Source organism: Bos mutus, chromosome 15 (genome assembly GCF_027580195.1).
Source record: "Bos mutus isolate GX-2022 chromosome 15, NWIPB_WYAK_1.1, whole genome shotgun sequence".
In the NCBI taxonomy this organism is placed as follows: Eukaryota; Metazoa; Chordata; class Mammalia; order Artiodactyla; family Bovidae; genus Bos; species Bos mutus.
In genome coordinates, this window is record NC_091631.1 from 72,482,531 (window position 1) to 72,506,245 (window position 23,715).

Genomic DNA, 23,715 nt, shown 5'->3' on the forward strand with positions numbered 1-23,715 from the left:
GACTCTGTGCGACCCCATAGACGACAGCCCACCAGGCTCCCCCATCCCTGGGATTCTCCAGGCAAGAACACTGGAGTGGGTTGCCATTTCCTTCTCCAATGCATGAAAGTGAAAAGTGAAAGTGAAGTCGCTCAGTCGTGTCTGACCCTCAGCGACCCCATGGACTGCAGCCTTCCAGGCTCCTCCACCCATGGGATTTTCCAGGCAAGAGTACTGGAGTGGGGTGCCATTGCCTTCTCTGTTCTATATGTATAGTGCCATTTTAACTTAATTTGCTTAATATTCTTTCTTCCAACACAAATCATAGATGTTTTAGGTGTGTTCAGCCTCTTGGTGACTATTAGAGGTTGTCTGAGGACTGTCTTAGACTTCGTGGCTGTCAGTCATGCTGTCATGAGAGTCATGCTTTAACACTCCCACAGTTGTATCCTTGGTAGAGGGAGAGACAAACAAGTTGAGAAAATAATAGTGGTGATCTCAGAAGTCCACTGGTGAGGGAGCCACAGTCCAGCACGACTGACAGCACCATCTGCACATGCAGTAGAGTGTGATGAGACTCCTGAGGAAACACCAGGAGACGACTTTGTTGAGGGATAGGATCCAGGTGTCAAGAAAGCACTAATAAATCTATTTGAATTTTAGGATGTGTATAATACCCTATCTGGGTAGGACTTTTCAAATAATACATATGCTTGAAGAGGCAAATGACAAAGAAAGCAATCTGCAAGAGAGGTGGTAAAGCACCATATTAACATGCTAAGAGAAAGATTAGAAACCTCTTTAACACATTTTCTAAAGGGAAAATGGCTTTACAAAGAAATAAATAGGAGAAACTGAACAAAACACAGTATCTCCAGATATATATTTTGCGGGGTGCAAAATTTTTTCAGGGGTAAAGAAACTTCAAGACCATTTACTAAGACAGCCATGATTTCTATTTCCCAGTGATATCTATGTTGTTAAAGCTAATGCATGCTTGCTTGCTTCAGTTGTGTCCGATTCTTTGTGATCCCATAGACTGTAGCCCACCAGGCTCCTCTGTCCATGGGATTCCTCAGGCAAGAACACTGGAGTGGGTTGCCATTTCCTCCTCTGTTAGAAGTAAAATGAAAGTGAAAGTCGCTCGGTCATGTCCAACTCTTTACCACCCCACTGGAGTATACGGTCCATGGAATTCTCCAGGCCAGAATACCAGAGTGGGTAGCCTTTCCGTTCTCTAGGGGATCTTTCCAACATAGGAATCAAACCCAGGTCTTCTGTATTGCAGGTGGATTCTTTACCAACTGAGCTATCAGAGAAGCCCGATGAAATTCAATTAAAATCCTTAACTCCAATTCTTTGATGCTATAAATGGCCACACATTGAAGTAAAGCAGCTATGCACACATTCATCCATTAAACAGGTATTTTATGAGCGTCTTCTATATGTAAAGAACTGCGCTATGTCCTGGGTATTTAATGAAGAACATAAATAATTATCTAGCTGAGTTATAATAATAGGGAAAATACGGCAAGGCTGACAAGATTCATAAAATATATGTATAATTGTGAAGATATTCTTTAGATAACATCCTTTTTCATGTAGCTATTTCCCTTTCTCTTTCACCCTTTCTAAAAATGTCAAGAATAGAGACATTCTGTATTTTTTTTAACTTGATATCAACTTTTAAAAAAATAAGATAAAATTATACAATTGACCAAATTAACCAGAGAGATGGCTTAGGTTCTGTAAAAGAACTCTTGACAAAAGCCTGAAAATTCAAATCTGGTTCTGCCTTCAGGTTAGCTGTGGAACACTAGGTGAGAAGCTGAAATCCTATAATCTCTCCTGATAGTGAAGAGAATGCCCTAGTTGATCTCTGGAGTCCTGCTGCTGCTGCTGCTAAGTCGCTTCAGTTGTGTCCGACTCTGTGTGACCCCATAGACGGCAGCCCACCAGGCTCCCCTGTCCCTGGGATTCTCCAGGTAAGAACACTGGAGTGGGTTGCCATTTCCTTCTCCAGTGCATGAAAGTGAAAAGTGAAAGTGAAGTCGCTCAGTCGTGTCCAACTCTTTGCGACCCCCTGGACCGCAGCCCACCAGGCTCCTCCATCCATGGGATTTTCCAGGCAAGAGTACTGGAGTGGGGTGCCATTGCCTTTTCCACTGGAGTCCTTCAAACCCCATTAATTTATGAATTTGTGAGACAAATGTAAACTTCAACATATTTTAATATTTAATTCATTTGCAAATAACATAATCATTAATTTTTATAATGATATAAAATATAATGATCTTAACCTATAATATTAGATATGATTCCTGAATTTCAAACTGTGACTTATGCTTTAAAGACATCATTAAACATGATGACCAGAGTCAAGCTCACTTCCACCCCTCAGTTTTTAAGCTAAAGCATGGAGGGTGAGGACAGGTTCATAACCAGAGGGAAAAGATCCAAACAAAGGGAATTCTGGAGCATCACAGCCATCTACTTATGAACACCTAGTCTCATGGTGACAAATTATTAATTTAATGTTTTCTTTTGTTAGAGGCCACGAACATATCCAAATGGTGTTCATGGAAATAAGAAAGTGAAAATTTATACTTCTTTGAGATTATTTTAGAGGAATGTGTGGACCTTAGTACATGATGTGCCAATCATCCCAAATTAAAGCAGCTCCACAACACACCACACCTATGGCAATAATACTTTTTTGAAAACTTAATAACCACACAGGTGGTCTTTCATTTGCTCTTTTCTAACTTAAGGCCTTTGAATTTGTTGTTCCCAATACCCACAACATTATCTTCCTGGGTCTTTGCCTGACTGACTTGCTTTGTCTGATCCTCTGGAGTTGAGATGAATGTATAAGCTCCTCAGATGGCTGTCTCTGCCCACCCCACGAAAACAGATCTTAAGAAAGTTAGGCCTTTTGTATCCTTCATGCTCTGTGCATGCCAAATTGCTTCAGTCGTGTCTGACCCCTTGTGACCCTAAGGACTGTTGCCCACCAGGCTCCGCTGTCCATGGAATTCTCCAGGCAAGAATACTGAAGTGGGTTGCCCTCCAGGGGAGCTTCCCAACCCAGAGATTAAACCCGTGTCTCTTATGTCTCCTGAATTGGCAGGCAGGTTCTTTACCACTAGCACCACCTAAGAAGCCTCTTGTATCTTTCATAACATGCCAATTACTTTATTCATTGTCTTGTTTACATGGTTATTGTCTACACCCTCCTGGGCTCCACAGAAGGAAGGACTTTGTTTAGTTCATCTCAGTTTCCCCACAGCCATCATTCTGAGACAGATGGTAAATGATCAGAAGTAGTTGGCTGATGAAATGAATGAAGAAGTACTTTTGGGTAACTAATGGAGATCACTTGGTTTCCAGACACCTTGCTGTACAAGGCATGTACAATCTAGGTTCATGAAACAGCTGGCTACAACTCAACCACATGGGAAAAATATATCTGAAACCTGGAGAGCTGGTTTTAAGGTCTGAGGCAGATGACTTACAAACTGACATACTGGATGACACAAAAGAGGCAAGGGAAAGCCAGAAAACAGTTTTAAGAATGCATACAATTATAGGTTTTCTAAAGTGTGGATCTACAGTATGTCATACCGTTTTAGCATAACACATGGCTTCCCTTTGCATGCGTCCAGTAGGCAGAGTCTGGGCTTTCTCAGTTGCAACATTTTTAACACTTTGGGCTGAGTAATTTTTTTTTTTACTTTAAAAATTCCATGTGTTTGAAAATTAAATGTCCACTTTTCAATGACAGGTGTATCTAAGAAGCCATTACAAGGAAAATTAGAAAATATGTGTAACGAAAATAATAGAATTTTATATCACTAACACTGCCATTTAATAGAAAAATCTATAATCACTTTTTAAAATCCAGATGCACATTTTTGAAAAATACAAATACCCAGGTATTGTTTTTTTGCTCCAAAGCTCCAGATGTAATTCCAATGAGCAGCCATGTTTAAAAATAAGGTTTTTAATTTGATCTTTTACTTTCAGCCTGTTTCACTTTTTCTATTTCATATTCAGTGCTCCCATTTCACTTCATTTATGGGTTAGGTACTTCCTTACTGTGGAGGTCTTCTAGTGCATTGTATAATGTTTGCCTGTATCCCTGGTCTTCACCCCTAGATGCCAATAATAGAACCCAACACTAGTTTTGACAACCAAACCTGTCTCCAGGTATTACAGATGCACCCTAGACTACTGGTCAGGTGGGATCAAAATCAGCTCTCACTGAGAACCAGTTATATAATTAAATGGTACCTGACTAAACAGTAATAAATCCACTTGGATCTTTTTTATGTGACGAATTCTACTCTAAATCTGCAACGTGAATTTGAATGCAAATCTAACATCTATACAGCAAAAATTTCGAATCAGTTTCTGATATGTAGTAGGTATTCAACAAGCACGTGTTTAAAAACTTAATAACCCCAAGAAATAATATGTAAGAAGAAACTTACCCAATGGTGCAAAGAAGCATTTTAACCACTTGGTGGCAGAAAATTCTAATTTATATTTGTTTTGATGTACGGCCACTAAAATAGACTGAGAAGTCGAAGCGAGTCAGTGGGCAATATGAATAGCATTTAACCCTTAGTGATTTGGACATTTACAGATGATACTGATGTATAATATGCGATGGGAGTGAGGAAGGGGGTTTGGTGAGTGGAAGCAGGGATGATTGGGTGTGAGCTCTGTACCTGACTAATATGCAGATATACACTCCAGTTCTGAAGGAAGCACTGCCTGCTCCTTTTTTTTCATACCTTCTACCACATTTCCTGCATTCTTTATGTTGTCTTTCCTTCACTTCCTAGGAATTAGTTTGATATTAGCATTTTCATCTTGCTGCAGCTTCACTGTAGGATGGCAGTGAGGAATACTAAATAACTGTTGTTATTTGTTAAGCGGAACAAGCAAGCTTCAGTCTTTGGAATTTTTTATGTTTGGACATAGCAACAGTTCTGAGAGTTTCCCACTCTCCACAAGCATTGAAGGGTCTGAGGCTGGGATCAAAGCAATGAACTGAAAAAGTATAGGCAATATGATCAGTCAGCAGTGGGTGCTGACGTGTGGGAATGAAGCCACGTGGTACAGTGCTTGTAAAAACTCTTGCTTTGGAATCAGGTAGATGTGATTTGAATCCTGGCTCTGGCACATGTCTGAAATGGGACTTTGAGCAGTTCATTTCACCTTTGTTATCCTCAGGTTTCTCATGTATAAAATAAGGAAAATAATATTACCTACATCCCTAGAGCTAAATCTGAGGATTAAAGATGTAAGTGGTGTAGAATATGTAGCTTGACATACAGTTGATATTGTACAAATGTCAACAACTATTATTACTATATGGAAAGATAAATATCTACTTTGTGGCTTTAGACCTGTTTCATGGTTGGTTTGAATCTGTTTTTTTTTTTTTCTTTTTTCTTTTTTTTCCTGGAGATACTTCGCTGAATATTGCTTTTCACTTATGTGTCCATGACTAAGGCATTCAGGCAATGAAATATTCAATGATTCCCACACCCAGATGAGCATTAGAATCTCTTAAGGACTTAATAAAATACACATTTCCAGGTTCCATGGCCAGAGATTTTAACTTGATAGCTCTAGAGCAGAGGATGGGTAATTTGCACAAATTTGTATGGCAAAATGACCCTGGTGATTGTAATTGGAACTATTTCATCAGATGACTAAAAAGACAGCCTCTGACCTAATTGAAAGCTAAAGGACGTAGTTCTTGGGTATGTAACTGATGAAAAAAATCTACACATCTCATTCAATATAGTGCAGAATGGATCCAAAATGCCAAGATGTCTTTATGCTCCACACTGGCCTATTGTCTGGGTCACGTGAAACCTGCTCTGAAACTGACACTTGAAGGTGATCTGTTCTAGAGCTGGAACAGAGCAGATATTCAAGAAGCTATTTGGCATTTTTAGGTTTACATATATAATGTAGTATAGCAGAGACTGAATATATGCTGTTCTTTCAGACTCTGTGTCTGAAAAGTTAATGCTAGAGACCACCAAAGTGAGTGACAGAATTAAAAGTAATGACTAAAGATAATGATGAAATTAAAAGATGCTTACTCCTTGGAAGAAAAGTTATGACCAACCTAGATAGCATATTGAAAAGCAGAGACATTACTTTGCCAACAAAGGTCCGACTAGTCAAGGCTATGGTTTTTCCAGTGGTCATGTATGGGTGTGAGAGTTGGACTGTGAAGAAGGCTGAGCACAGAAGAATTGATGCTTTTGAACTGTGGTGTTGGAGAAGACTCTTGAGAGTCCCTTGGACTGCAGGGAGATCCAACCAGTCCATTCTGAAGGAGATCAGCCCTGGGATTTCTTTGGAAGGAATGATGCTAAACTGAAACTCCAGTACTTTGGCCACCTCATGCGAAGAGTTGACTCATTGGAAAAGACTCTGATGCTGGGAGGGATTGGGGGCAAGAGGAGAAGGGGACGACAGAGGATGAGATGGCTGGATGGTATCACTGACTCGATGGATGTGAGTCTGAGTGAACTCCGGGAGTTGGTGATGGACAGGGAGGCCTGGCGTGCTGCGATTCATGGGGTCGCAAAGAGTCGGACACGACTGAGCGACTGAACTGAACTGAACTGAAAGATAATGAATGCTTACTTTGTTTCAAAAAGTATTGTTATATGGCTCATCCGACTGATTTCTATAGTTTACGTGGAGCAGATATGCAGGAAGAAGATGTGAAGGAATGTTCATGTGACCTAACCACTTTAACCTTCAAGGAGTCAGAAAGAAGACCCGAGAGAAATAGAAACTAAACATAGACTTCATGAAAAAGTGAGCAAAAGCTACACAAACTGAGTAAGGGAAAACACACCATGAGAGTTCTTCTTAGTACATAACAGTGTCAAACATGTTCCAGTAGGAGTTCACCTCAGCAACAACAGGCAAAAATAAATGGAACTACAAATGGTTGCTTTAAAAAGCATTTTCTCGGGAATATGGTTAACATATCATGCAAAAGCACACTATGTGAAATGTGCCTAGTTTTGTTCATCATAAGCTTACATGGCAAAGAGAAATAGACATCTGTGTTGGTTTGGTCCTCTGGGAATCAAATGCCAAGACAGTGTCAGAAATATGAAATGTGTTCAGAATCATGCCTCTGAAAGATAATGGGAAGGGTGAGCAGATGGCAGAAAAAGCTTCCAGACCATGAGGCTTGGCTCACTTGTGAAAGAGGGAGAGGTAGGAAGATTGAGAGCTGGGCACAGAGTGCCCCAAGAGAGGTCCTGTGCTGGCAAGAAATGCCCAGGACCCAAAAAGCATGACCGTGGTGGGAAAGCTGAGGGTATCCCAAAGAGGCTGCAGCAGGAGGCTGCCAGCTGACCGAGCTCCCCAAAGCAGGTTCTGTCTTGCAAGAAGATACGAGCCATACATCTCCATGGTTGCCAAAATAAACAGCCACTCTAGAAGTTTTGTTGGTTGCCTCCCTGGTGGCTTGGAAGGTAAAGAATCTGCCTGCAATGCAGGTGACCTGGGTTCAATCCCTGGGTTGGGCAGATTGCTGGGAGAAGGGCATGGCAACCCACTCCAGTATTCTTGCCTGGAGAATCCCCATGGACAGAGAAGCCTGGTGGGCTTCAGTAAACAGGGATGCACAGAGTTGAACACGACTGAAGCAACTTAGCACACATACACCAGAAGGCTCAGCTGACACTGAAATCAACATTTTATTGATCCACCACTAGGGTCAGACACCAGAGGCTTTGTATTGACCTTAAAGAGTTTATTTTAATCTGGGGTTGAAATATATGCTAATGGAAAGCATAAAGTAATCCAGTCATGTTAAAATGATATAAAGTATATTTTTCAGATGATTTAAACAAATTTTAATTTTCTACATTTTTGGAGAAACTACAGAGAAAATAAAATTATTTCATTTGAAAGGCACTACAGATTCTATCTGCCTGGAGAATTCCATGGACATAGACTGCAGGGTTACAGTCCATGGGACCACAGAGTCAGAGACAACTGAGTGACTAACACACACACACAGCTGCTGCTGCTGCTAAGTTGCTCCAGTTGTGTCCGACTCTGTGCGACCCCATAAACGGCAGCCCTCCAGGCTCCTCTGTCTCTGGGATTCTCCAGGCAAGAGTACTGGAGTGGGTTGCCATTTCCTTCTCCAGTGCATGAAAGTGAAAAGTGAAAGTGAAGTTGCTCAATGGTGTCCGACTCTTCGAAACCCCATGGACTGTAGCCTACCAGGCTCCCCTGTCCATGAGATTTTCCAGGCAAGAGTACTGGAGTTGGTTGCCATTTCCTTCTCCAACACACACATAGATTCTATCATAAAGCGAAAAAAAGCATTTTAATCCCCCTTAAATTTTTTATACTTGTTCAATGATTTATTGTTATCATTCACTCATCATACTTTCAGTATAAGCAATTTCTTACTGCAAAGTTATAAAATCCAACTTGAAGTGAAAGTATTAGTTGCTCAGTCATGTCCACCTCTTTGCGACCCCATGGACTGTAGCCCACAAGGCTCCTCTTATCAATGGAATTCTCCAGGCAAGAATACTGGAGTATGTAGTCATTCCCTTTTTCAGGGATTCTTCCCGACTCAGGGACAAATCTGGGTCTCCTGCATTGCAGGCAGATTCTTTACCATCTAAGCCACCAGGGAAGCCCCAAATCCAACTTACACTGACCTATTTTTTTGAAAAATTTTGTTGAGTTAATTATAACCAAAGGACAAAAGCTGCTTCTCTGTAACAAGTACCTACTAGTGTTTGTGATTTACAAAGCTTCAACTGAATCCTCCCAACGATTTTGTGTGATGGGTTGTACAACTTGATTAGTCCTATTTTGTCAATGAGGAAATTAAGGTTCAGAGAAGTTAAATGAATTGCTAAAGTGGCAGAGATGAGATGAGATCTCAGTCTTCTGACTACTTAGTTCAATGCTCTCACTATATCAATATTATATCAATACTTAAGAGTATTCCTATTTTGTTAGAGGAGGTAACACACTTGGCTTAAAAACAAAACAAAATTGCAACCCTCCTTGGCGTTTGTGTTGCATGCGGTGGCCCTGGAACAGAGCTCTGGCTAATGAGATATAGTAACAGATGTTGGGAGGCACTTCTGAGGGTGGTGACCGATTCCTCTGGTGCCCAACTTTTCCTCTGCCCCCTTGCTTCTTCATGCCTGAATAGTAGGTGTCATGTCTGGAGGTAAAGGTGTCATCTTGTATTTGACTACGATAAAAATATCCAGGGGAATTGCAGAGACTCACTCCTGACAAGAACCCTGTACTGCCAACTCTGGAGAGTTAAATGAGAAGGGAGGAGACAACTGTCTTGCTTAAATCACCATGTTTATTATTATCATCTTTATGTGCAACTGAATGCAAGTCTCACCTAATACATTGCTTTTCTCCTGATTAGTTCACTCATAATTTCCTTCTGCCTTGTGCCCCTACTATGTGCCTTCTGCCAGAATGAATCAAAAGTCCCCATCATGAAGGATTCTGCCACTCCAAATTAGGCAGCTGATGTAGCTCTCGGGTACACTGCTCATTGTAAACTGTGCTGACTGGAGCAGCCACTGAATTCTCAGGGAGCCTCTTTTGACAACCTCTCGATTACTGACAAATAATGCAGCTCTGCTAGGTGTGCATAATCGCCACCTGAGCTGTGAAGAATTACATTAATTATATCTCCATCAGGTCCCTGACAAGTTCCTCTATTATTTTAATTTTTCCTTCTTTACATCACAGTTCTATATTTTATCACCCCAAAGTACTCCAAATATATGTTTAATATCTGCCTTAAACAGCCATGTAATTCTTTTTGCTGATGCACTGGACACAGGCTTGCTTTAACTTCTCAATAGCAGATTCTTTGAGCACTGCCAAATTGTTAATTCTTTACTGTGTCTACTGTTTCTTAAAATTGCTTCTGAATATTTGTCCTTCTTTCTGAGAAGATAAGCCAGATCATAAGTGTGGCTCCATATTTTCAAATGTGATCTTACCTGTTTTCTGTCAAGTGATAATTTTGAAAGGTCTTCATGACTTCCCAAAATTCCAAATTTCTTTCCTTCATTTCTCTTTTAAAGATAGAGAGTAAAATTAATATAATCACTAATTATACATTGAGAACTGTAAGAAGAATTTCAGTCTTCCTTCATCCCATATTCTAAAAGCCATCTGGTCTAATTCTCCAGCAAGTTTCTTTGAGAGGAACATATTCTTACTAGGGTCTTCCGTTTGGTGAATACTCGGACATTTTGTTTGGACACTGAATTGTCTGGGGTTGCAGTTCTAACCACATGTTACTAAGAGCGACATGCTTAGTAACATGGAGGGAGGGAGGTTTTTGCTATTCAACCCACTGAGTTCTATAAGTTATACATCTGGGAGAGCACCAAAGATCATATATTTTTTCCAAAATTCCTATCCAAAATAATAGTCATACATTTAAAGAAAGCTTAAGAATTCTCAAAGCACTTTCACATATTTATTTGATTTGATTTTCATGACATAGATATAACTGTAATTCCCATATTACAGGTGAAATTGGAGCTCAGGGAGCTTAACTTGAGAATCCCAAGTAGTAAGATGTAAACCCAGCAGGAATTACAATATTTCCTTTATATTCAATAATAGAACCTTATAATTGCAAGGGACCTTTATGATCATTTGGCTCAGTTGCCCACCCAGTGCAGAAAAATCTATAAAATCCTAATACTGGTCATCTAGCATTTATTGATTACTTAAAATGATAGGGAACTCACTATTTCATAAGAAAGCCCACCATTCTGTTGGACAGATCTTGATAATTTTTTTTTTTACATAAAGCTAAAATTGAACTATTAGCAAATTTTGCCCATGGCCTCTTTTCCTATATTTGAAGAATAAAATAAACAAATGTATTTCCTCATTAAAATTGGGAATTGTAAAAAATATTCATTGTATTCCCCTTCAGTCTTCCTTCTAGAAGCAGCTGACTCATCACTTATCTATGACACCATATCCAAACCTGTCTGCCTCTTGGCCCTCCTCTGGCGGCATCTAGTCTGTGCTCCTCCTGGATACAGAGTTCTGTCCCCTCGGAATTCCTGGCAGAGAATAACCTCCCCACCCCTACGCAGTCCACATAGCGCTCCACATGCTCCACACATTCCTTAACCCTCTGTGATGGTTCTACTCCTTCATCAGGCACTAGACAGATCACTTCCATGGATTCTTAAGATGGCCCTGCTTCATGAGATTACAGTTTCCAATTAGTACCCTTAGATAGATCTTTCTTGATGTAATGCCAAGCCTCATCTCCCATATTACATGTGAGCAATTGATTTCTGAAGTTCTTTGTGTAGTACTTAAGAGTCTGTCAGTGTCCCCGAAGTCATAATTAGCTGGCTGTATAAGTTGAAGGTGAAAAAAAATTGAAGCTGCATAAGCTGAGGTATATAACTACACCTAGCTGTATAAATTGAAGGCAAAGGGAGGGACATGTAGCTACCACAGTGAAAATACGCCCCAGAATAGCTCTCCTTTTTAATACCCACTCTGGAAAATGTGACACATTATTGTAGCTACATTTCATGGATTTTTCTTATATTTTTAGTAAAAAATGTCCAGTGTGCTCCTAATAAACAGACAAAAGCCAAAGGACTGCTCTGAGCTAATTGACTACATTTGGGAATGAATAGGCATGTCATCACAAACTGCTTCTTTATAAAGGGATGTGTTATCGTGCCTATCATGGTTTTAGTGTCCACTGATGTATAGAACAGTCTTATGGACTCTGTGGGAGAGGGAGAGGGTGGGAAGATTTGGGAGAATGGCAATGAAACATGTAAAATATCATGTAGGAAACGAGTTGCCAGTCCAGGTTCGATGCATGATGCTGGATGCTTGGGGCTGGTGCACTGGGACGGCCCAGAGGGATGGTATGGGGAGGGAGGAGGGAGGAGGGTTCGGGATGGGGAACACATGTATACCTGTGGCGGATTCATTTTGATATTTGGCAAAACTAATACAATTATGTAAAGTTTAAAAATAAAATAAAATTGGAAGAATAAAAAAAAAAAAACATAATTTCAAATTATTAAGTCAAATCACCTTGTTCATTTCTGCATCCTCCTGGAAACCTTTTTTATGGCCCTGGAACAATTCAGAAATCCATTTTTTAAGCCTCAATAAGACATAAAACAGGGACTTTGGACTTGGCACCAGGTTGAAGGGAACAGGAAGAGTTCTTCCCTCCTCAAAGTAAGAAAACCAAAGTTTGGCCCTTGCGAATTTCCATTCCACATCAGCATCATCCTATACAAATAAATATGACAGTTCAGCAAGGAAATGCATAAACAGAATTACTGGGATGCTTTTGACATTGTGTGGCTAGATGGAAGTAATGTTACCTACAACGATCTCAGACCCCAAACACCACCCCAAGATATTCTCAAAAATATTAAGGTACTATTCACACACTCTTAGGAAAGAAAATTTAGGAAAATTTACTTAAAAAATTATCATTCTTACAGATCTTAAAACTTGCATGTATTTATAAATACACTGAAAGTTATAAAGCTATTTTCCTATATTCTGAAAAACACTATGAAAAATTATTCACTCTTATATTTTGCAACAGATCACTGCTTTGATGAATTTGGGACACACACCAAGATTCTTGAATAAAAATCACTCTAAATTTGAGAAAAAGTCAATTTTGAACATCACTCAAAGTAAGATTTGGAGAACAGTGGCATTCATAAGCAATAATTTTTAAATGAAATATAAATTCATGCTGATACAGTATCTCTAAGAATTTACAAATAATACTACTAAATCATACAACATTTCTCATCCTTATTTCTTACTATCCTACCACACCCATAGATGATGTGCTTGGAAGCAAAGGATTAAAATTTTCTGATTACTACATATAAAGAATATAAAAATATAAATTTTCTATAAAATATATAAAGAACTATATAAAAAGGTAAAGAACAGATAGAAAGTAGTCTATAGTATCACCACCATTGCTGAGTTGATCCCTGGAATAGTTAAAATATATACCACATAGTATACAAATGTATAGAGATTATACCTCAATTTCCTGGAATGAACTGTTGATCATTGCAATTAACATGTTTAGCAAAACAATGACCATTGTAACATTATAGACTCCATAAAGAACATAACCGATGTTTTCAATAAATTTGTGATTATAGTTGATGACCACCGATTTCACTTCAGAAAGTCCAAATATAGCCCAAAACAGTGTCTTAAAACTCTCTTCCACTCTGGGTAAAAAAAAGGAAATAAAGGAGATGATAAAGCATACAAATGAATGACAATGATAGTATAATAAAAGCAAGCTGATTTAATGTCTGAAAATTATTAGATATTCATGAGAAAATTCTTCACTTCCCTGAGCCTCAATTTTCTTTTTTGTAAAATAGGTACAATAACTATTTCCAGGATTGTTGCAAGGATAAGGGAATATTTTGCATATGAAGTAGACAACTCACTATCTGGCACATAATAAGTGCTCAATAAATGTTAACATAACTTCAAACCACAGACATTAACATTTAAATAATCCATAGTTTTGGTAAAGAAAATATTAAATGTATTAATAAAAACAATGTAATATGTAATTTATAATTTATATATGTAATGTAATAATGTAATTTATAGTCCTTTTGTGTTTTCTGCTCATCTACACTTCTAATATCCAATAAATAGATAATGGTATGTGTCTTAAGGTGTCTTAAGGAAAATATGACAATATAAACATAGTCAATGTTACTAAAATCACTGACATGTCTTAGGAATTTCAATGCATTAGGCATAATTATTGACCAAAATGAAGCTCCTCTGCTTAGGTCAGTTGGTTCAATCTCTCTGATAAACTGAACTTTACAGGAATATGAATAATAGGTTATGCTTTGATCAGTACTTCTCATTGTAACATTTTTTTGTTGTTCTTCAGTTGCTCGGTAGTGTCCGACTCTTTGTGATCCCATGGACTGCAGCATTCCAGGCTTCCCTGTCCTTCACCATCTCCCAGAGTTTGCTCAAATTCATGTCCACTGAGTCAGTGATGCCATCAGTCTTTCCTAGAATCAATGTCTTTTCCAGTGAGTCGGCTCTTCGCATCAGGTGGCCAAAGTATACCTGAATACCTAATATTTGAGTAATGTATTCATTCCAAACATACTTTATAAAAAATGTGTATCCATGATGAACATAAGTTAAAACCCTTGTTGCTGCTGGTAACTCAGATTGATTTTGGAAGCAGCCATTCTTGTAGGGCCCCAGGAGTCTGAACTGAGCAGGATACAGTAGTGAGGAGCACAGATGCTAGGGTCAGTGGACAAGGGACTAGTCCTGGCTTTTCTACATACTAGCAGCTATGAGACACTCAGCATGTCATTTAACTTCCCTGAGCTTCAGTTCCTTTTTGTGTGAAACAGAAATAATAAGATAATGTGTATGAGGTAGCTCCTGGCCCTAAAATTGTTAACTATAATTACTTACTATTAGAAAGGTTGCCTACATTGTTGAGTTCTTACAACACATTTAAAACTTCTCTCATAATGCTAAAGAGTAACTGGGAATAATGTCTTTACTAAAACATTATTTATCCCACTGTTGTATATGAACACTATTAGGCTAAAGTTTAATTGACAATCATCATGATTAAAAGAACCAAAAACACCTACGTTGTGAAGGCTTCGTTTTGCTTTGCACCAATGTAGTAGGAATAGAGGTTGAACATTCCAATCATAAAGGCCACAAACACCATGATGAATATGACCATGAACTTGAAGATATCTTTTACCGTTCTTCCAAGTGATATCTGCAGAGGTCCAAAGCTTTCATTTGCTGGTAAAATGTAGGCTATTCTGGAGAAACTTAAAACTACAGCAATTGCATAAAGACCTTCAGATATAATTTGAGGATCAGAGGGGTCCCACTTTATCCTGGCTAGGAGAAAGGAAAGACAAAAGTTATGGTGAGTTTATTTACATTTTTTACTTGGGGCTTTCCTGGTAGCTCAGATGGTAAAGAATCTGTCTGCATTGCAAGAGACCTGGGTTTGATCCCTGGATCAGGAAGATCTCCTGGAGAAGGAAACTTTTTACTTAGGTAACTTCTTTTCTGGGATAGAAATATAATTACATTAGCAATCCAGTTCCTAATGGAACTTCTTTAAGTGTCAGGTATATTTGAACTTTTGAATTTACAAAGAAAATTACCCCCTGGTTTGCTGGTAGTTTTCCATAATGGTATAGCATAATGGTTGAGAGTACAAACTATGGACTTGGCTTATGTAACCACTCCGATATTCTTGCCTAGAGAATTCCACAGACAGGAGAGTGGTGGGTTGTAGTCTGTAGGGTCGCTGAGAGTTGGACATGATTCAAGCGACTTACCACACATTTCTGCATGCATCTATCTATCTAAAATCAACTAGAAGAACTAGTACAAATTATTTATCTTATTAATAGTTTTATTTTCCCATCTTTAAAAATGACATACTGTTTATACCCTATCATCTGTTGTGAGAATTTAGTAAGTCACCATACATTGAGTGTTTAGAAAGTGCTTGGCACTAGCTAAATAGTGGCATTTACTATTTAATCTTAAACTATAATAAAAGAAAATAAGGCCCTAGTAAATGATATCATTATTTAGTCTTAAACTATAATTATACCATAAAGTAATTTGGGGCCTGTGCAGTATTTGTGGTTATTTAAACTTACTAAGGTAATTTATATTGGCCATTCAAGTCTATTTTTATCATAGAATGTAGTAATTATTCATTTATGAATTTTTCTGACATTATTACATCAGAACATCAAAAATCTAATTAAGAAGCCATTATGAAGAAAAATGCAAAGCAGTGTGTAACAGAGAGGAAAAACATAATTATAAATTTGTATTTGCTTATTTGCTGAGAAGTAGAATTAGGAACAATAAAGTAATAAAAGCAGTTTATTTTTATATAGCACTTTGAATATAAGTTCAGTATAAAAATAGTTTGACTTGTAAAATTCCATATATTAAAAATTTTCTTATAAAATAATGGCTATATTCCCTGTGCTGTATAATATATCCTTGTACAAAAGCCCTACATGTGCTCTAAAAATTGTTAGGTATTAAAATACTAAAGAGAAAAAAAAATACTAAAGAGAAATAATAAAAAAGAAATCCCTATGTGATACAGCCAATAAAACTCATAGAGACGTCAACTGTATGTTAACTGACATCTTATCAGAGGAGGACTTGAAGTAAGTAGTCAAAGAGAATCTGTTTTTCCCACCCTAGGTTTCTACAAGGAGAGGTTTTCCCTAAGCAATGACTGAACCTACTTCTGTTCCTTTTTTAGTCACTTTCCTCCTGGGGAGGTAGAATGACTTCTCTGATTGCTAAACTAGGGTGGAAACTGAGCATACTGGACTCAGCTCTGCCCTCTTTATCTTGGGAATTTCCTTCTGATCTTCCATGGAGGACTCTCACATGATCAGATACCTGCTACCATACCCCTCTTTGGGTATGACTGCCCTGTCCATGGCTGCCTGGAAATTGGAGGATACATCTGCCTAAGCCTGGGGTTCAGTATTGCTGAGCCAGTTGACTAATAAACTCAGAATTATATCATCCACTCTAAACTTTGTCAGTATTAAAGGTGATGATTTGACCTAATGTTGGCACTTTGTTTTATTTCTCATCTAGTTCAAAGGCTTCCCTCATGGCTCAGCAGGTAGGTTCTATCCCTGGGTCAGGAAGATCCACTGGAGGAGGAAATGGCAACCTACTCCAACATTCTTGCCTGAAAAATCCCATGACAGAGAGCCTGGTGGGCTACAGTCCAATGGGCCGCAAAGAGTTGGACACGACTGAGCGACTAAGCACAGCATAGCACTAGTTCAAAGTCTGGGTGAGAAAAAGGGGTGCTATTTATTGGGAGCCTTCGATGATTCACTTGCTTTCGAATAGTTTACATGCCTTAAACAGAAATGGTACTTAAATGTGTACTATTTTTAATAGACAAGAAGAAAAAAATAAATCCATGACATAATACAAGCATTCTCAATGAAGTTTGGTGGTTAGCCAATTAATCCCAGAGATAAGGGGAGATGATTCTTGTGATTGAGAGGTTTTCTGCCAGAAGAAATATCAGGAAAGAAGTAGAAAGCATAATAAAAGATATAGATAATCTAAAGAAGCTGGAAACTGACCAATAATTTTATGAGAATTGAATAATAACCAAACTGCTACTGATGTGTTCCTTTTTTTTTTCTTTCATCATTTTATTTATCTAAAAAAATTTAAATAAATTTTTACTAAAGTACAGTTGAATCACAATTCTGTGTTAGTTCCTGCTATATAGCAACGAGAATCAGTCATATATATACCCACTCTGTTTTAGATTCTCTTCCCATATAGGTCATTACAGAGTATTGAGTAGAGTTCCCTGCGCTATACTGTAGATACTTACTAGTTATCTATTTTATATATAGTAGTGTGTATATTACTTTACGCTGGTAAAGTAATGCTCAAAATTCTCCAAGCCAGGCTTCAGCAATATGTGAACCGTGAACTTCCTGATGTTCAAGCTGGTTTTAGAAAAGGTAGAGGAACCAGAGATCAAATTGCCAACATCCGCTGGATCATCAAAAAAGCAAGAGAGTTCCAGAAAAACATCTACTTCTGCTGTATTGACTAAGCCAAAGCCTTTGACTGTGTGGATCACAATAAACTGTGGAGAATTCTGAAAGAGATGGGAATACCAGACCACCTGATCTGCCTCTTGAGAAATTTGTATGCAGGTCAGGAAGCAACAGTTAGAACTGGACATGGAACAACAGACTGGTTCCAAATAGGAAAAGGAGTACGTCAAGGCTGTATATTGTCACCCTGTTTATTTAACTTATATGCAGAGTATATCATGAGAAACGCTGGACTGGAAGAAACACAAGCTGGAATCAAGATTGCCGGGAGAAATATCAATAACCTCAGATATGCAGATGACACCACCCTTATGACAGAAAGTGAAGAGGAACTCAAAAGCCTCTTGATGAAAGTGAAAGTGGAGAGTGAAAAAGTTGGCTTAAAGCTCAACATTCAGAAAACGAAGATCATGGCATCCGGTCCCATCACTTCACGGGAAATAGATGGGGAAACAGTGTCAGACTTTGTTTTTCTGGGCTCCAAAATCACTGCAGATGGTGACTGCAGCCATGCAATTAAAAGACGCTTACTCCTTGGAAGGAAAGTTATGACCAACCTAGATAGCATATTCAAAAGCAGAGACATTACTTTGCCAACAAAGGTTCGTCTAGTCAAGGCTATGGTTTTTCCTGCGGTCATGTATGGATGTGAGAGTTGGACTGTGAAGAAGGCTGAGCACCGAAGAATTGATGCTTTTGAACTGTGGTGTTGGAGAAGACTCTTGAGAGTCCCTTGGACTGCAAGGAGATCCAACCAGTCCATTCTGAAGGAGATCAGCCCTGGGATTTCTTTGGAAGAAATGACGCTAAAGCTGAAACTCCAGTTCTTTGGCCACCTCATGCGAAGAGTTGACTCATTGGAAAAGACTCTGATGCTGGGAGGGATTGGGGGCAAGAGGAGAAGGGGACAACAGAGGATGAGATGGCTGGATGGCAGCACTGACTCGATGGACATGAATCTGAGTGAACTCTGGGAGTTGGTGATGGACAGGGAGGCCTGGCGTGCTGTGATTCATGGGGTCGCAAAGAGTCAGGCACGACTGAGCGACTGATCTGATCTGATCTGAGTGTGTATATGTCAGTTCCAATCTCTCTCTTGTGTTTATCCCTCCCCTCCCTTCCCTCTTGGTAACCATAAGCTTGTTTTCTACATCTGTGACTCTATTTCTGTTTTGTAAATAGGCTCATTTGTACCATTTTTTTTTAAGATTCTGCATACAAATGATATAATAAATTCTGCATTTTATAAACATGTTGACTGGGTACTGTAAACTCACCCAAATTGTAGTATTTCACATTGTCTCCCAGTGTGACTTTTGTTAAATCTTTTAAAGTATCATTTGCATCAATGATGCTCTGGGCTTTGGAAGCATGCCAAAATGCCATGAATCTTGCAATGAATGATGCTGCAAAGATTGCCAGCATTCCAAAATCAAGCATATTCCACAACTCAAACAAGTACTCCTTGGGGCCTTGAGTCCAAATTTCTTTACATTCAGCCCATATCATGCCTGCATGGGAAAGAGGTTGAAATAGGGGTTAAAATCCAATTTCATTCCAGCCTTAGTTTTCAACAAAACAAATTTAAAAGGTCTCAGGCTGACATTCAAAACCCTTCAAAATATGACCTCATCTTACCCATTCAGCCATAATTATACTGTCCCTACAAATCCTATAGTCCAAAAATATCAGTGCATTATCATAAAGCAATTTGACAAAGTTCATTAAGGGCATTCAAGCAGCAAACATGATTTGATCCATTAATTCTGTACATAAGATGTTCATTATAGGATTCTTTATAATAAAAAAATGTATATGTAAAAACAGCGATACTAACATCCTCAAAATAGAAGTAATCATGGGACTTTCACAAATAGACTATTATGTAGCCATTTCATATGATATTTTAATTACCATGGAATAGTGGCCACAAGAATGTGCCCCACAGGCCTCCAAATACAGAAATTCAACTGGCCATGGGCCAAAGCTGCAGCACTCTGAAGACTATAGACACTTTTGCCCTAAGGCCATGCTTCCCATGGGCTGCTCCTCACCAGTGACTGAGGGCACCCCTTCTTGAGAGTCATGGGACTCCTCCAATGGCTGACCTCAGCTCAAGGATCTCTTGACAGACTTGTCAAACTTTCTTTAGACAGAATGGATATCTAGGGTGCTTCTGTCCTACCTTCCTTCCCTCTCTCCTGCCCTGAACATCAACCTTGCATCACAGTCTTACAGCCCTTGAAGGTTTCTTCAGCTCCCTCCCATTTCTCTCACATAGAATTTCCCTTAATAAAATTGTTGCATGTTAATTTCTGTCTTTGCATATGCTTCTTGGAGGACCTAGACTAATACACAATGGGAAATGTTTATGTCATAAACATTCAAGCATGCCAAGTAAACATTTTATATATTCTATGATATTATGTTTAAACCAGCATAGTAAAAGACTAGAAGGAATTACAGGAGCATAGTAGTAGTAGTAGTAGTTTCTTCATGGCGGAATTATTAATAATGTTGCACATCCACTCTAAAACTTAGTGTATTACTTAGGAGCACAGGTTTTGGAATCAGACACCACGGCATCACTAATGCAATGAACATAAACTTGGGCAAACTCTGGGAGATGGTGAGGGACAGGGAGGCCTGGTGTGCTGCAGTCCATGGGGTCACAAAGAGTCAGACACCGCTGGGTGCCTGAACAATCACAGTCATCCATTTGTTAGCTGTGCAATCTTTGGCAACTTACTGAAACTTTCTAAAATTCAGCTTGCAAAATGGGGATGATAGTAGTTTGTACCTACTTCATAGGATGGTCATGAGACTTAAATAACATGGAAAATGCATAGCACAGTGTCTGGCACTTGAAAACATAACTAATACTTATTGAGAATTTACTATTTCAGATTTTCTATGTCTGGTATATATTTTCTTTCTTTATTAAAAAGAAGTAACTTTACCCCTATTATCTTTAAGACATCCTAATCTCTGATGTCCTGTCTCCTCCTAGAGCCATCTGGAGAAACACAACCTAAACACCAACAATTCCTCAGTCTACTTCCATCAAGAAGTCTCCAGGGTCCCCTAGTTGAAATAAATCTTCCGCCCTTTCTGCGACTAATCACCTTCCCCAAATCCCCATATTTGTCATAAACTTTTATCACAGAACCTATGTGAATGATTGCGAAGCCCTGTAGGGGTTTTAAAAAGCCATGCTCTGTCCTTCCAACAGCTTGTGCGTGCATGCTAAGTCACTTCACTTGTATCTGACTCTTTTCGACCCCATCAACTGTATCCTGCCAGGCTCCTCTGTCCATGGGATTCTCCAGGTAAGAATACTGGAGTGGGTTGCCGTGCCCTTCTCCAGGGGATCACCCCAACCCAGGGATCGAACCTGTGTCTCCCGTGTCTCCTGCATTGGCAGGCAGGTTCTTTACTACTAGCACCACCTGGGAATCGCCTTCCAACAGCTTAACTGTGCTTTTCTCAAAATCAGCATTCAATGTATCACACGACTTACTTATTTTGAAATTATTCCAAATTTAGAGAAGGCTGGGATTGGATTCATATACACTTTAGTGGATCAGACTTATTAATAAAATAGGAAACACTGCGTGTGTCCACTCATGCACACACACATGCACACACACACACAAAGTATGAGCAAGAGTGAAAAAATCTGAGGGCCGTCTGTGTGTGGATGTTGTCCCTGGGTTCCCACCAGCTTCCTCACTATGAAACAAGGGTAGTTTGGAATAGCTGAAAAACGGATTACTGGGGGTTTTCAATTCGTATAGTCTAGTTGCTTTCAAAGCTTCTCTCCTTCTTCCCACTTCTCCTCCATCTTCTCTCTCTTTAAGGGGTACACTTCTTGGTAAAAATGATATCTTCCCAAAGCTTAAAAGATAAAACAGATACAGCAAACCATTCTGTTTGAAGGAAGAATTTCCATATTATGTTTTCTGAGGACCTCCAGGCGTTGCCAAGCATAGTTCAAAATCCTCCATCTAGTCCAGTTTCTCCACAAGCAGAGAACTTCCACAGGGTGAAGCCTCTGCTTGAATATGTCCTGAATTACTCCTACTGAAGGCTGCTCATCCCATTGTTGACTTTGCAGGAAGTATCCCTTCACTGTGAACCTGTCAGTACTAATTCTGCCCTCAAAAGAATGAATCTGCTCCCTCCACCTTTACATTTCTTAAAACAAAATTTTAAAAAAGCAAAAACACCTGTGCCCTCATTAAATTTATTCTTCTAGAGCAGAGGTGGGTTTCCCATGAAGCAAATGAAATTTGAATTCTAGGATGCCTTATTTGCCCAGGATCCTCCATTTTTCCTTCTCTATTTTGCCTTCTTTTTCTCTAAATGGGGCCCTCCAAAAAATTAAATTTCAGGCTTCACAATCCCTAGGTTCCGCCCTACCTCCCACCCTACAGAGTAAGTTTCTCCAGTCCCAACAGGGGCTTTTCTGTGGAGAAGCCACTCACTTTTCTGACGGCTTTCCACTTGGAATGCTCCCTATTTTGCCAATTGCCTGCAGCTGTGGTCTAGACAGAGTGTGGCTCAGGGACTTAATTACAGCCCTTGCCTGCAGTCCTTCCCTCCTGTTAAAGAGTCAGTCCTGCATTGCATTTCCTTCCTCAGCGCTCACACTGGACATTAGGCTAAAACTGCCGCCTAAGACCTTTTCCTGTGAAGTGTCATCAAGCACGTCTCCCCCTCCCTGTGTTCCTGTTACCCTTCTCATTTCTCCTTGTTTTGAGCTCACCATTCTGTCTTGTCAAGATCTCTTGGAATGCAGATTCCATCATTCAGCTTTTCAACTTTTCCCTAAAATTAAATCAATTTGCTTTCTGTGACCAGTAATGTCAGTCTTTTCTTTCAAACCAGCTAGCATCAGACCTAAGTAACTTAGGCCACTTAATGATTATTTCCAGAAGGTACAACCACTTTCAAGAAAATTCAAGAAGAAAAATAAATATCAGTGTTAGAAACTATACCAGGAGTCTAACACATGCTACAAAGTACCAGTTGTCCATTCTGAGTTGTTCATTGTTTTCCCTGTAAATGAACACTGAGAACATCTCCAAATCTCAAATATAAAGGTTATTGGGCCAGTTGTTCCAAGGAAAATGCTTTTATTCATAAAATTAAAAGTTAACATTCTTGGTTTAGGTTTCCAGGTGAAAAAGGAAAAACTTCTAATGCTTATATTAAAATATTAGTATGAGAAGAGTAAATTATGTTTGATAAAGAATAAGATGAACATGGATGCACGTGTATGTATGGATGAGTCCTTTTACTGTTTACCTGAAACTATCACAACCTTGTTAACTGGCTATGCCCCAATACAAAACAGAAAGTTTAAAATAAGAACAAGAATAAAATGAACATTCATTATATCTAATCCCCTTACATAAAATTAAATGCTTTCAAAGTTTAACCTTGAAAGAGTCATATCTTGATTAATATCTTTTCAGTAGGAAATATCACTTCCATATAAAACATATGAACTCTTAATGAAGAGTTTAATAATAATCATAGCCATCTGAAATTTGTAATGTGCACATTTGTAATGTGCCAAGTACTATATTATGTATGTTACACATACTAACACGCACAAAACATGACGGCATATAGGCATATTTAGCTTGAGATAAAGGCAATGTCCAAATGATCATTCTTATTTTAAATCAAATATTCAAAGTGAAATGTAATATATTTCTTAGAGCTTTATAGCATAAGACAAACCAATTAGAAAAGAAAAAGTGGACAATCAAACTCTTCTTTATCAAAGGTTTACCTTAGTGATGCAATTCACATGTTAAGACACTGTATTTCTCCTTGGAACATAACCAGGAAATGAAGTGATTCAGAAGTTTTGAATAACTCTCAATGCTGTTGAATTACCTCATATGCATTTAAAATGCTCATAAGGTAATTTGTATAGTGCTTTATA

General features: G+C 38.8%; 1 protein-coding gene across 3 annotated transcripts in view; it reads right to left on the reverse strand.

Moving 5' to 3' along the window:
- The window catches only part of TRPC6 (transient receptor potential cation channel subfamily C member 6), a 162,695-nt gene that overhangs the window by 3,629 nt on the left and 135,351 nt on the right, over window positions 1-23,715 (reverse strand). For all 3 annotated transcript variants that reach the window (XM_070384315.1, XM_070384316.1, XM_070384314.1), the window contains 5 exons: window positions 19,034-19,267; window positions 14,742-15,006; window positions 13,121-13,316; window positions 12,133-12,336; window positions 10,041-10,115 (listed from right to left, as the gene is read on the reverse strand). In XM_070384315.1, coding sequence (XP_070240416.1) covers window positions 10,041-10,115; window positions 12,133-12,336; window positions 13,121-13,316; window positions 14,742-15,006; window positions 19,034-19,267 — 974 coding nt within the window. The remainder of the gene's footprint in view (window positions 1-10,040; window positions 10,116-12,132; window positions 12,337-13,120; window positions 13,317-14,741; window positions 15,007-19,033; window positions 19,268-23,715) is intronic.